General features: G+C 35.7%; 1 protein-coding gene across 5 annotated transcripts in view; it reads left to right on the top strand.

Moving 5' to 3' along the window:
• Window positions 1-13,805, top strand: part of C18H5orf34 (chromosome 18 C5orf34 homolog) — a 29,167-nt gene extending 15,362 nt beyond the window's left edge. For 3 of the 5 annotated variants that reach the window (XM_087443246.1, XM_004422788.3, XM_087443247.1), the window contains exons 8-13: window positions 882-951; window positions 1,625-1,795; window positions 2,234-2,328; window positions 3,807-3,905; window positions 6,979-7,019; window positions 13,383-13,804. In XM_087443246.1, coding sequence (XP_087299372.1) covers window positions 882-951; window positions 1,625-1,795; window positions 2,234-2,328; window positions 3,807-3,905; window positions 6,979-7,019; window positions 13,383-13,576 — 670 coding nt within the window. In that variant the 3' untranslated portion in view covers window positions 13,577-13,804. The other 2 variants (XM_087443248.1, XM_087443249.1) reach the window with 2 other exon arrangements.
• The last annotated feature ends 37 nt before the right edge of the window (window positions 13,806-13,842 follow it).

Genomic DNA, 13,842 nt, shown 5'->3' with positions numbered 1-13,842 from the left:
ACAACTATCTTTGGGGGAAAAATAAATAAAATTATTAAAAAAAAAAAGAATTGGCAGCTACAATGGAATATATCTTTGGTAAAATCTGTCAACCTTTCTGGTCTCATCTTTTATAAAATAAGGTAATCACTATATCATTATAAGAGTACTTCTGGCTTTGAAATTTAAATTTCAAGTTAAATATGGAGAAACATCCACATATGGCGAGCAAATGCTGGTAGGAAATAAGTGACTTCTCTGGGTAAGTGTGGCATCATTACAGTTCCTTGGAATCAAGTTGAGGATTTGATGATACATTTAAAATTTTCATACTTTTTTATTATCCTCAAAGTAATAAAGATTTCTAGAGTACAGAAGATGAAGCGTAGTTTGGTTCTTTGGTTCACATGTTTTTTTAATTCTCCTAATTAATCTGTAGCACTCAGAAGAATGAAAGTGGATTATTGGATTAAATTATTTATTTTTATAAATTTAAGTCTAAGCAACTTCCAAAGTAGATTTGAGGGGGCAGAATTTGTCATTTGATTTCCTAGGGACGGTTAATTACATCCCCACCACTGTTAGACTATCCTGAACTTTTCAGGCGCTGTGAATCTATCACCTCTTAAAAAGGAGCACCTGAAAATTCTCTCTATTTGGAGTCATTTCATTGCTAAAAATTAGAGGAATAACTTTCACTAGGTAAGATTAGCACAAAGGGAAGCAACAGTATTAGTTCCCTTCTAAGGGCTTAAGGATTTCTGGAAGAAAAGAGGTCCGGACATATTTTAGTAAAAATGAGTTACTTGCCTACAGTATTGTATGGCATTGAGAATGGTTTGCCAGAAATGGAAAAATGCCATTATTTTCAAATGTTTAAGTAGTGTTTTTCATGTTCACAGAATTCTTCAACATTGTGTCAAGATGAGGCTTTCTTTAAGCCATAACTATCGGATATGCTGCTGGAAAATGGTATCTTAAAATTATTTTGAAAGCAAGATATTTTTAAATTGCTTTATTGTTTGTATACATACTTCTAAGTTCAAATTACTTTCATCTAAGTCATGTGAGAAATTCTTGGTAACATTAATATTGGCTAATTCTGAAAAAAGTTAACTTCATAGATAAACACTGCAAAATTAGATTTTTATGTTATACTTTTATTGTATATAGTTTGTTTTTATTTCTTTTTTTTTAATGGGGGGAAGAGCAGGGGAATTGATTGGATTTGAAGTATATAAAAACATAGTTATTATAAACCATGATATTACAGTATTCTTCTCTATTTCCATAACCGTAAAAGTAAATTCTTTAATGCTGACTTGGAGGAAGTGATTCTCAGACTTTGATTTCTGTATCTATATTAATTTGATTATAAACCTATATATTGCAGTAGTTCCTAATTTTTGTCTATGTTTTTTATAAAGTTCAGAGCAGAATTGTGACTTTCCAAAGATATTAGAATTTAATCTGCTTTTAAAGACTCTTTGGGTTATCCACTTCTAGAAAAGTTGAAACATACATAAGGATTCCACAATATTCAACTTCTGAATAAGAATCTGAAGTTGCTTCAGAGTTCATTAATCATTTAAATCTTTTTAACAGATAATTCTATTTCCTGCTATGTTTATTTACTTGGTTTTAGTTACCTGGGATAAATGATAGCACAATACTGCCTGTGCTTTTGAGAGAATCGCTCATACCCAGTGTGGGAAGATTTCTTGCATACTCTGATGACAAAGTACATGCTGTCTTTTTAGATGGCATTACTCTAACCCTAAATTGGAATTTTGGCTCTTTTATTGAAAGCAGACAGGTGAGTATACTTCAGACTGAACTATATATATATATATATTTTAATCTGTGGAAATAGTGTGGTACTTTGTTTTCTTTTTCTATGTCAATTTGTTTTTTGAAGTATAAAATCTGTCAAGAGGCGTTACTGATCTCATTGAATTTCCCAGCAAAAATCAGAAAAGTGTGACAAATAGTCATTTTTATAAAGGTAACTCATTGTAGAGAGAGGGATTAGTATTTTTGTTCTTTTGATAATTATCTGTATAAGAGTGGTGGTTAAATAATACCCATATCCTATATAAAATATGGCTTTTAAGTTAGTCAAAATAAATTTTTAATGATTCATCTACTTATTTCTTTAATTGATAAGTTAGAAGAGGGTTTTGTTTTTGTTTTTGTTTTTTCGTTTTTTTCAGTTTTAGAATGATAAAACTTACCTTTCCTCCTTGCTTCTTAGGTAAATCGAGGTCTCCAGTTAGGTTGGTGTAAGTTAACTTTTCCTGATGGGCAGGATCAGTTCATTCAGATTGGACACCCTGGACCACATGAAAGGTACAGAAAAGCAATTTTAAAAAGTATTTTCATATTAGTAAATAACTTTTAATTGACAGAGAGGAAACATAAAAACATTATTTACACATTAAATATTTTTTTAGTTTTTCCACGTGGATAATTTGAATGAAGTCATTTCAACAGGTTTCGAAGTTTACAGTTATATTGGCATCTAGCATAACTAAATAGATCAGGTCAGCTTTAATCATTTCCATTTGTATTCAAGTGATTTTTCAAAATGAATGTGTTATAGATATAACTGGTTTGCTGTGGAGGTTGTGGTCAGCTCTATTAACCAGTTAACTAATTAATCCCCTAACCAATTTGCAATAAGGTTTGCAACCACAAATAAACTTTCATATATTTCTGTAAAGTGGAAAAAAATAAATTAGCTGATGATTATTCTTAATTGGAGAAGATTCTTGAAATCAGCTTTTTATGAATATGCTTTTTCTCTTTCAGTTTCTGTAATTTGTTATAATCATTGTACTTGTGATATTCTTGAAATTTAAGTGATTTTACTTGAGAATGTTCACAAACGAGTTGCTTCCTTACCTCTTGAATTTATTTTTCTATTGAGATTTATTGCATTTTGGTCTACATGTTGCAACACTCATTGCTAGTTTGAATAATTTGCCTCAAAAAAGTAGTGTCTTTAGAAAATATTACTGTTTGTTTCAGCCAATCACTTTAGATCATTCATTTTATTAAACTTGATACTTGTTTTGTATGTTCAGTGAGTTATATATAATTGTATATGTGTGTGTCTGTGCACACGTGTGTATGCATTAATGGATGTTTTCTTCTTCTTTTTTTTTTTGGTGAGGAAGATTGGCCCTGAGCTAATATCTGTTGCCAGTCTTCCTTTTTCTGCTTGAGGAAGATTGTCCCTGAGCTAACATCCATGCCAGCTTTCCTCTATTTTGTATGTGGGTTGCTGCCACAGCATGGCTTGATGAGTGGTATAGGTCCGTGCCTGGGATCCAAACCTGAGAATCCTGGGCCGCCGAAGCAGAGCATGTGAACTTAACCACTATACCATGGGGCGGGCCCCTAATGGATGTTTTCTTGTTTAAATTTTGGAAAGCAAATGCTCATTTAGTCGTATGTGTAAAGATATTTTTATGATAAAATTTAATGAAACTCATTTTACTTTGAAAAACTAAAAGGAGAATTTAGACATTTGAATTTGAACTTGGAATGAAATCCAGGTATCACCTTTGCTGATTCTTGAATCTCATCTTTATTAATCATGAATATGAGTAAATCATTTTATTCTTGAAGACTGAGAAAAACTTGCCTTTTATATTTCCAATGAAAAAGATTCATAAAATTGCCCAGTAAATACCTACTTTAGAATTTTTTTCTTTATCCTTTTTTTCCCAAATTGTCTTAATGATTTTTTCATTTTTTGAGTACTTTTATAAATATTATACAAGTTCATTTTAAAAATATTTATTTTAATGTATTCAATCTAGATATGTGACAACCGTAATATCATGGTGCAGAAGACTGACCCAGACTAGTCAGAGAGAGATGCCCACACATCCTTCATGTTCTGTTCTTGAAGAAAACTGGTATTTATATTTCTTTTAAACTTAATCTGTGTCGAAGAGCCAGCTGATACTCAAAGATTAAAATGTCAAATGGTAAACTCTAAGACATTTTTCCCAAGAAAACTTTCTCTTAGTTAAATATATTTAAGTCCTATAGTGTTTTGTAGCTTAAGCTTGAAAATAATTTATCTTTAATCAGATATCTAATTTATTATATTTCATCATATTATATTTCATCTGAAGGTCAGAAAACTGCATTGAAAACTTCATATCAAAATGGGTGACTCTTTTTTTAAAATTATTATTATTATTTTTTTGTGTGTGTAAGGAGATCAGCCCTGTGCTAACATCTGCCAATCCTCCTCTTTTTTTTTTTGCTGAGGAAGACTGGCCCTGCGCTAACATCTGTGCCCATCTTCCTCTACTTTATATGGGACACCGCCACAGCATGGCTTGCCAAGCAGTGCGTCGGTACACGCCCGGGATCCGAACGGGCAAACCTCGAGCCGCCACAGCGGAGCGCGTGCACTTAACTGCTTATACCACCGGGCTGGCCCCCAAAATGGGTGACTCTTAATGTGATAAATTCATCCTGAAAATTTTATGGAAAAATTTAAAGGAGATTTTTTGTTAATTTTAGTAATAGTAAAGGAAATAAAATGTTGACTAACATTTTATTGTTGATTTTTAAATAATTTCTCATATTAATTACCTCCTGGAAATTAATTGGCAAATCAACAAATAAAGCAAGTATTTTAGTCCTTCCTGTGTGCCTTTCACTATGCAGGGGACTAGAACTGGGCTTCAGAGGAATATTTAGGGAAATTAAGACATTTTAGGGAGGAAGCAAGGACAGAGGTAAAAAAAGATCTTTTGGCCTGTGGAGATAGTGAGAAGAGTTTTTATGGAGCAGATGCTATCTGGGTGTAGTATGACTTTTGATGGACAGGAATGGATCTTGTAATCAATAGAGGAGTTCAGACTTGATGGAATTACAAGTTGCTAAATGGAAAAATGACTGTAAGAAAGGTCATTAGGAAGGTTAGTATCACTGACAGTATAATCTCCAATAATATATTGGAAAAGACGATTACCAGGAACAATTTAGGAAGCTTTAAAGTAAGTTGTGACTGTCTTATTCTTGCATGGTGAACAAAATATAAACATTAAGCCTGATTCTTACCACCTGTTCATTCCTAAGTTAGAGAAAGGGATACAAATCAAATCAGTAGGTGTTGTTTGAATATCTCCAGTATCTTAAGGATCCAGCTTTCCAGATCCCTGATTCTTCAACTACACCCTGTTTGGAGCAGAAAAGTTGCTCAATTAGCTAGCAAAAAACATAGTTGGGAAGAAAGGGAAATTGTACATGGCCATAAAAATTGGTCACTTCATCATTGCTCAGCTGGCAGAGTTTATAAAATGCTGGCATTTTTATATGAAAGCTTAGAAGAGGATAACTGTCAAGATATACTAAAAAGTGAGGGAGCGAGAGAAGTGAAGACTGGTGATAGCAGTTATGGGTGGAAGCAATGAGGAGCAGCAGAGACAAAGGAATTGAGGAAGAGTAGGGAGGGGAGACACAGCCACTTGCAATAGCTCCATTCCCCATGCAAAGCCCAAGACATCTCCTCTGTGATTTGTTTTCTTGTCAAAGAGGGTATATTAATGGAAGAGAAGAGATTGCACCATAAACAGCTACTTAAATTGTATTTCAGTATTTTTTTCCGACTCACCTTCTATTATTAGCTTACTGATGCAACTTGTTAATAGGGATGCTAGACAAAAAATAGTACAGAAGATATTTCATAAGAAGTTGATTCATCATATAAGCAACAGCATCAAAGGTAGTTTGTACTGTTGCTTACATCCAGAAAAATGTGTCTTATATTAAAAAAAAGGTGTTTTGCAATGATGAAGAATCAGCAAGCTTTGGACTAAGTCATATCCGAGTCTTTACCACAGATGCTTAAAATGATGCAAGATCTCTTTCATTCTCCACCCATAGGCTGGAGTAGAAGGAGGGCATGCACGCTGACGAGGAGGTGCATGTGGTCCATTGTAGTAAAGCAGACAAGTCCTATACCCTATTAGGAACTGTGAAGAAGACTTCTAGTGTCTTGAATAAAGAGATGTTTTAGACATTAACGTCCTCATTAATTTTGCAGAGAGCTAGTCGAGTTACACTATATTCTAGTCGTGTGCCACTGCTCATATTTCATTCAAGCTTAATGTGGAAAAATGCAAAGAACACACACGTAAGAGGTTCTGCTAGAGTTGTATCCATTCAGCCCTCTATCCTTTACCAGTTGCCCCCATATCTGTTTCTGTGGAACATGGTAAGAGCTAATGTTCATATGTTAACCCTTTGAGTCAAGGAGAAGAGAATGTTTAGCATACTGTGCTTAAGAAAACAATGAAATGAGGAGCTAGTCTATTTCAGAAGAAATTTACTAAAAAAAATAATTATGTTTTGACACCTGATTTCACTGTGTAAAAACTTGGCCCTCCAAAACCATCCGTTTCCTAAGAGTTCCATATAAATGAGGTCTTACTATATGTGCGGAGTACAGAAGAATATGAAAAGATCTTTTCTCTTGAAAATCTAGGTTTGAAGATCAGAAAATTAAATAATTCAAGAGAAGACATCAAAAATAAGTATATTATTAATTAACATAATGCTATAGAAATTCAAGGACAAGAGAGCACTTCTTTCACAGAAGTGATGAGATTTTAGCAGGTTTTTAAAGTTTGGGTAAACTTTGAGGAGGAAAGTCGAGGGTATGCCAGATTAGTACTAAGAGGTTGTAGCAGGAAGGCCCATTACCTTCAAATCTATACTTGATTCAAATAGCCTTGAGGTAGGGACTTTTATTCACTTGCCTTACTCATTAAAAGCACTCAATAAGTATCACTGGAATCAAGTTGATTTGTTGCTAAATAAAGCCAATATAAAGAGAATTCTTAACTTCTAGGTCCTTCTGTCTAAAATTCTAACTTTTATTAAAAAAAATCAAGTATGCCTGTTTGAAATATTGTGGATATGAAAGAATCAGACAGCCAGCATGAACTTACCTTTTTGTTTTTTGCACAGGTCTGTGGCTTCTGAACTTGAAAAGATACAGAAGTTTAACTGTATCCTTTAAATAGAATGTATTGTCCTGTATAATGACTCCCTTTCCATTCTAAGCTTAATTCATGACTCTATATTAATTCATACTGAATATATTGTGGAACTTTATTGAATAATATTTAAGATCGTAATTTAAGATGTTATCTTGTCTATAGAAAGTACATCATGTTAACATTTATACGTTTCATTGAGTTTAAATCAGGCAGAGGACAGTGAGCTAGGATTAACATCTCCTGTGGAGACTTTTTCACTTATATAATTATATTCTAAATTATAACTGAGACCTATTGCTGATTTCTTTTTCTTTTTTTTTGGATTTTTATTATTTCTGATTTTTAAAAATTTCAGCTTGAGGTCTAATTGACAAACAAAACTGTAAGCTATTTAAAGTGTACATCATGGTGACCTGACACACATATACATTATGAAAGGATTACCCTATCTCTTTAATTGACACATACATTACCTCACATATCTACCCCTCCCCCCCATTTTTTAAGTGAGAAATCTGAATTCCATCCTTCCAACTATATAATACAATGTTATCAACTATAGTCACCATGTTATACGTTATATCCTCAGACCTTATTCATCTTATAGCTGAAAGTTTGTACCTTTTTACCAGCCTCTCCCTATTTTCCCCACCCACCAGTCTCTGGCAACCACTATTCTACTCTCTGTCTCTATGAATTTGACTTTTTAAAAAATTCCACAAATAAGTGACACCATGCAGTGTTTGTCTTTTTCTGTCTGGCTTATTTCACTTAGCATAATGCCCTCAGGGTCCATCTGTGTTGTTTGCAAATAGCAGGATTTCCTTCTTTCTCATGGCTGAATAGTATACCATAGTGTGTGTGATTGTGTATGTATATATATATACACACACAAAGATATATTTTTTTTGTGTATGTGTGAGGAAGATTACCCCGAGCTAACATCTGTTGCCAATCCTCCTCTTTTTGCTGAGGAAGGTTGGCCCTGGGCTAACAGCCATGCCCATCTTCCTCTACTTTATATGGGACGCCACCATAGCATGGCTTGATAAGCGGTGTGTATGTCTGCACCCGGGATCTGAACCTGTTAACCCCAGGCCGCCAGAAGCGGAACGTGCAAACTTAACCACTACGCCACTGGGCTGGCCCCAAGATATTTATTTTTAAATATAAATAAAGATAATTTTAAAGATAAATAAAGATATCTTTATCTGTTCATCCCTTAATGGCCACTTAGGTTGCTTCCACGTTTTGCCTATTGTGAATAATACTGCAATGAATGTGGGAGTGCAGGTATCTCTTCAATAGACTGTTTTGAGTTCCTTTGGATATATATGCAGAAGTGGGATTGCTGGATCGTATGGTAGTTCTATTTTTAATTTTTTGAGGAACCTCCGTACTGTTTTCCGTAGTTGCTACACCAATTTACATTTCCACCAAAGTACACAAGAGTTCTCTTTTCTCCACATCCTCGCCAACACTTGTATCTCTTATCTTTTTGATAGACATTCTAACAGGTGTGAGGTGATATCTCATTGTGGTTTTGACTTGCATTTCCTTGATGATTAGGGATGTTGAGCACCTTTTCGTATACCTGTTGGCCGTTTGTCTGTCTTTGGAAAAATGTCTGTTCAGTTCTTCTGCCCATTTTTTAATCAGATTGTTTTTTGTTTTTTTGTTTATGCTATTGAGTTGTATGAGTTCTTTATATTTTTTGATATTAACCCCTTTTCAGATATATGATTTGCAAATATTTTCTCCCATTCTATAGGTTGCCTTTTCATTTTGTTGATAGTGTCTTTTGCTGGGGAGAAGCTTTTTAGTTTGATGTAGTCCCACTTGTTTATTTTTACTTTCGTTGCCTTTGCTTTTTTTTTTTTTTTGTGAGGAAGATCAGCTCTGAGCTAACATCTGTGCTAATCCTCCTCTTTTTGCTGAAGGAGACTGGCTCTGAGCTAACATCTATTGCCAATCCTCCTCCTTTTTTTTTTTTTCCCCCCAAAGCCCCAGTAGATAGTTGTATGTCATAGTTGCACATCCTTCTAGTTGCTGTATGTGGGACGCGACCTAAGCATGGCCGGAAAAGCGGTGCCTCAGTGCGCACCCGGGATCCGAACCTGGGCTGCCAGTAGCGGAGCGTGCACACTTAACCGCTAAGCCACGGGGCCGGCCCTTGTTGCCTTTGCTTTTGATGTCAAATCCAGAAAATTATTGCCAAGACTAATGTCAAGGAACATACTACCCTCTATGTTTTCTTCTGGAGGTTTTATGGTTTCAGGTTTTATGGTCAAGTCTTTAATCCATTTTGAGTTTATCTTTGTGTGTCATGTAAGATAGGGGTCCAGTTTTCTCAACACCATTTATTGAAGAGACTATCCTTTCCCCATTGTATATTCTTGGCTCCTTTGTTGTAACTTAATTGACCATATTTACATTGGTTTATTTCTGGGCTCTCTATTCTGTTCCATTGATCTTTGAGTCTGTTTTTATGCCAATACCATACTGTTGTGATTACTCTAGCTGTGTAATATAGTTTGAAATCAGGAAGCATGAGGCTTCTAGCTTTGTTCTTCTTTCTCAAGATTGCTTTGGCTATTCAGGGTCTTTTGTAGTTCCATACAAATTTTAGGATTGTTTGTTCTAGTTCTGTGAAAAATGCCATTGGAATTTTGGTAGGGATTGCTTTGAATCTGTAGATTGCTGTAGGTGGTTACAGACATTTTAGTATTTGTTCTTCCAATCCGTGAGTATGGAATATCTTCCCATTTATTTCTGTCTTCTTCAGTTTCTTTCCTCAATGTCATATAGTTTTCAGTACAGATCTTTCACTTACTTGATTAAATTTATTCTTAGGTATTTTATTCATTTTGCTGTAATTGTAGATGGGATCATTTTCTTAATTTCTCTGTCTGATAGTTTATTAGTGTTTGGAAATGCAGCTGATTTTTGTATATAGGCATACCTCGGAGATATCATGGGTTTGATTCCAGATCACCACAATAAAGTGAGTCACACAAATTTTTTGGTTTCCCAAGTGCATATAAAAGTTAGGGTTATGCTATACTGTAGTTTATTAAGTGCACAATAGCATTATGTCTAAAAAAACAATGTACATAACTAATTAAAAAATACCTTATTGTTAAAATATGCTAACCATCATCTGAGCCTTCAGCAAGTTGTAATCTTTTTGTTGGTGGAGGGTCTTGGAAAAAAAGCAGTATCTGTGAAGTGTAATAAAGTGATGTGCAATAAAATGAGGTATGTTTGTATTGATTTTGTATCCTGAAACTTTACTGAATTTGTTTAGTTCTAACAATTTGTTGGTGGAGTCTTTAGGGTCTTCTATATATATCATGTTATCTGCAAATAGAGATAGTTTTACTTCTTCCTTTCCCATTTGTCCTTTTTTTTCTTTTTCTTGCCTAATTACTCTGGCTAGGACTTCTAGTACTATGTTGAATAAAAGTGGTGAGAGTGGGCATCCTTGTCTTGTTCCTGATCTTAGAAGAAAAGCTTTTAGCTTTTCACCATTGAGTAGGATGTTGGCTGTGGGCTAGTCATATATGGCCTTTGTTATGTTGAGGTACATTCCCTCTATACCCAGTTTATTTAGAATTTTTTTGCATCTATTGAGATGATCATATCATTTTTATTCTTCATTTTGTTAATGTGGTGTATCACATTGATTGGTTTTCATATGTTGAACTGTCATTGCATCCTTGGAATAAATCCCACTTGATCATGGTTTATTATTATTTTAATGTATTGTTGAATTCCATTTGCTAATGTTTTATTGAGTATTTTTGCATCTATGTTCATCAGGGATACTGGCCTGTAATTTTCTTTCCTTGTAGTGTCCTTTTCTGGTTCTGGTTGTCAGGGTAATCCTGGCCTCATAAAATGAATTTGGAAGTGTTCCTCCTCTTCTGTTTTTTGGAAGAGTTTGAGAAGGACTGGTATTAATTGTTCTTTAAATGTTTGGTAGAATTCACCAGTGAAACCATCTGGTCCTGGGCTCTTTGTTTGTTGGGAGGTTTTTGATTACTGATTCAGTCTCCTTACTAGTAATCAATCTGTTCAGATTTTCCATTTATTCATGATTCAGTCTCTGTAGGTTGTATGTTTCTAGGAATTTACTCATTTCATATAGGTTGTCCAATTTGTTGGTGTATAATTGTTCACAGTAGCCTCTTATGATCCTTTGTATTGTGTGGTATCAGTTGTAATTTCCTCTCTTTCTTATTTTATTTGAGTCCTCTCTCTTTTTTCCTTGGTAAGTCTAGCTAAAGGTTTGTCTATTTTGTTTATCTTTTAAAAAAACAGCTCTTCCTTTCATTGATCTTTTCTATTGTCTTTTTTTTTGGAGGAAGATTGGCCCTGCGCTAACATCTGTTGCCAATCTTCCTCTTTTTTTCCTCACCAAAGTCCCAGTACATAGCTGTGTATCATAGTTGTAGAGTTGTAGCTCTTCAATGTGGGAAGCCACCTCAGCATGGCTTGATGAACAGTGAGTAGGTCTGCACCCAGGATCCAAACCTGCGAACCCCGGGCTGCTGAAGTGGAACAGGTGAACTTAACTGCTAGGCCACTGGGCCAGCCCCTTTTCTATTGTCTTTTTAGATGTGCACAAGCTCCTTCCAGGGAGACAGCAGAACCTGGAGGAGGCCAGAGGAAGAAGGTGGAGATGTCACCTGCCAGCCTCTGGGGAGAATCACACTCAGCCTCTAGGTGTGTGCTAAATTAGAACACTGACCCTCAGGCAGCAGCTTTTAAAGTATGCAAATAGGCCTCTTTTAGGGAAAGACTGGGAGATGAGTGTTTCTGTATCCCCGCTCTGCACTGAGTCCTGGGGGGATAGCCCCAGCAAGTCCTTGTGAGCCCTTTAAGAACCATTTCTTTGTTTGCTACAGTCTTTTGGGTCTCCTGGATGCAAGCCCTGTTAGCTTTCAGAGCTAGGTGTCTTGGGGGCCCTTCCCGCAGGTAGAAAGTTGAAGCAGTAGATGTTGGGTCCAAACCCTTTTTTTCTCAGGGAGAAGCTGGGAGTTGTGAGTTCCCTCCCAATTGTAGGTTGCTATGCTAGGGGTGGGGTTTATGGCAAGAGTCTGTCTCAGCCTTTCCTACCCGTTTCGATGTGGGTATTTTCTCATTTGCCTGATGTGTAGAAGTCACTCAGGTAGTTCCTGGATTTCTTTCAGAGGGAACTGCTCCATGTGTAGCTGTAGATTCAGTATGTTTGTGGTAGGTGGTGGATTCAGGAGCCTCCTACGTCACCATCTGGGACTGGACTCTGACTTCTTTTTTTTATGAAACCTTTTGTTCTGTACATTCCGACCCATTCATCTAAATCACTTCTATCTTAGGATTTTTCTGTAATCCTATTCAAATAATAAAGTAGCTCTGCAACAGAGGACAGGTTTCTTTCCACTCTAGATCTTTTTAAATTAAAAAATAACTGGGTGGGCCAGCCCTGTGCCTTAGCAGTTAAGTGCGCGCGCTCCGCTACTGGCGGCCCGGGTTTGGATCCCGGGCGCGCACCGACACACCACTTTTCTGGCCATGCTAAGGCCGCGTCCCACATACAGCAACTAGAAGGATGTGCAACTATGACATACAACTATCTACTGGGGCTATGGGGAAATAAAAGGAGGAGGATTGGCAATAGATATTAGCTCAGAGCTGGTCTTCCTCAGCAAAAAGAGGAGGATTAGCATGGATGTAAGCTGAGGGCTGATCTTCCTCACCAAAAAAAAAAACAAAAAAACTGTGGCCGGCCTGGTGGTGTAGCGGTTAAGTTCATACACTCAGCTTCAGCGGCCCGGGGTTCGTGGTTCAGATCCCAGGCGTGGACCAAGGCACTGCTTGTCAAGCCATGCTGTGGCAGCGTCCCATATAAAGTAGAGGAAGATGGGCACAGATATTAGCCCAGGGCCAATCTTCCTCAGCAAAAAGAGGAGGATTAGCAACAGATGTTAGCTCAGGGCTAATCTTCCTCATAAAATAAATAAATAATAAATAAATACACAGATTGTTTATATTCCTATCACCCCTACTTTTGTTCCCTTTTATTCCTGTATTAATTCTTCACTTAAAGAAATGTTACTATTTCCTTTGATTTCTTCCCTATCACCAAACCACCATCCAAACACACACATACATACTCGCTTGCCTTTCCCCCTCTCTTATACTCTAACCAGTTTCTTCATCTATATAAGGGGTAGACTTGATAAGTTCTGAAGTCCCAACTCCATTATGAATCCAAGAGATCTTCCTCCCAATGGAGAAATACTTTAATATGAAGGCCAGATTTTCTGAAATTAAAAATACTTATATAATGAAAAATGTGGGGGAAAGCTCCTTAATTAAGCAACTTAGTGTTATTGGAGAGTAGTGGTATCCTAAACCAGACTGCTAACATGAAAAATGAACAGTCTTCTGATCATTATAAACCACAATCTTCAGAAACTTTCCTAGAAGAAGTTAATGAAAAGAGAGTATCAGTGGCGTTGAAAAAAACCTCTGAAATCCTTCAGGATATTGACTGTCTTCTATCAAACTCTAAAAAGTGAAAAATGGAATTATTACAATATAACCTTAAGGATGTTGTTTCAAGTGACTGGTATAAAATTACTTGTAAGCCAAGAAACTGTGTATGTTACTTCTATACAATGATTATATGAGAAATCACATTTACCTTTGAAGGTATTTTACCTAACTTGTAAATTTTAAAATATATATTTATAATTTATTAATAAAGAACTATTTGGAAATTTTAAACAATTTATTTCAGATTTATGAGAAATTTTATAAAATTATAGTTGTTGCTATTATATCA

Source organism: Ceratotherium simum, chromosome 18, assembly GCF_057802395.1.
Source record: "Ceratotherium simum simum isolate JZ-2026a chromosome 18, ASM5780239v1, whole genome shotgun sequence".
Taxonomy (NCBI): domain Eukaryota; kingdom Metazoa; phylum Chordata; class Mammalia; order Perissodactyla; family Rhinocerotidae; genus Ceratotherium; species Ceratotherium simum.
This window is presented reverse-complemented; position numbering and strand designations above follow the sequence as displayed.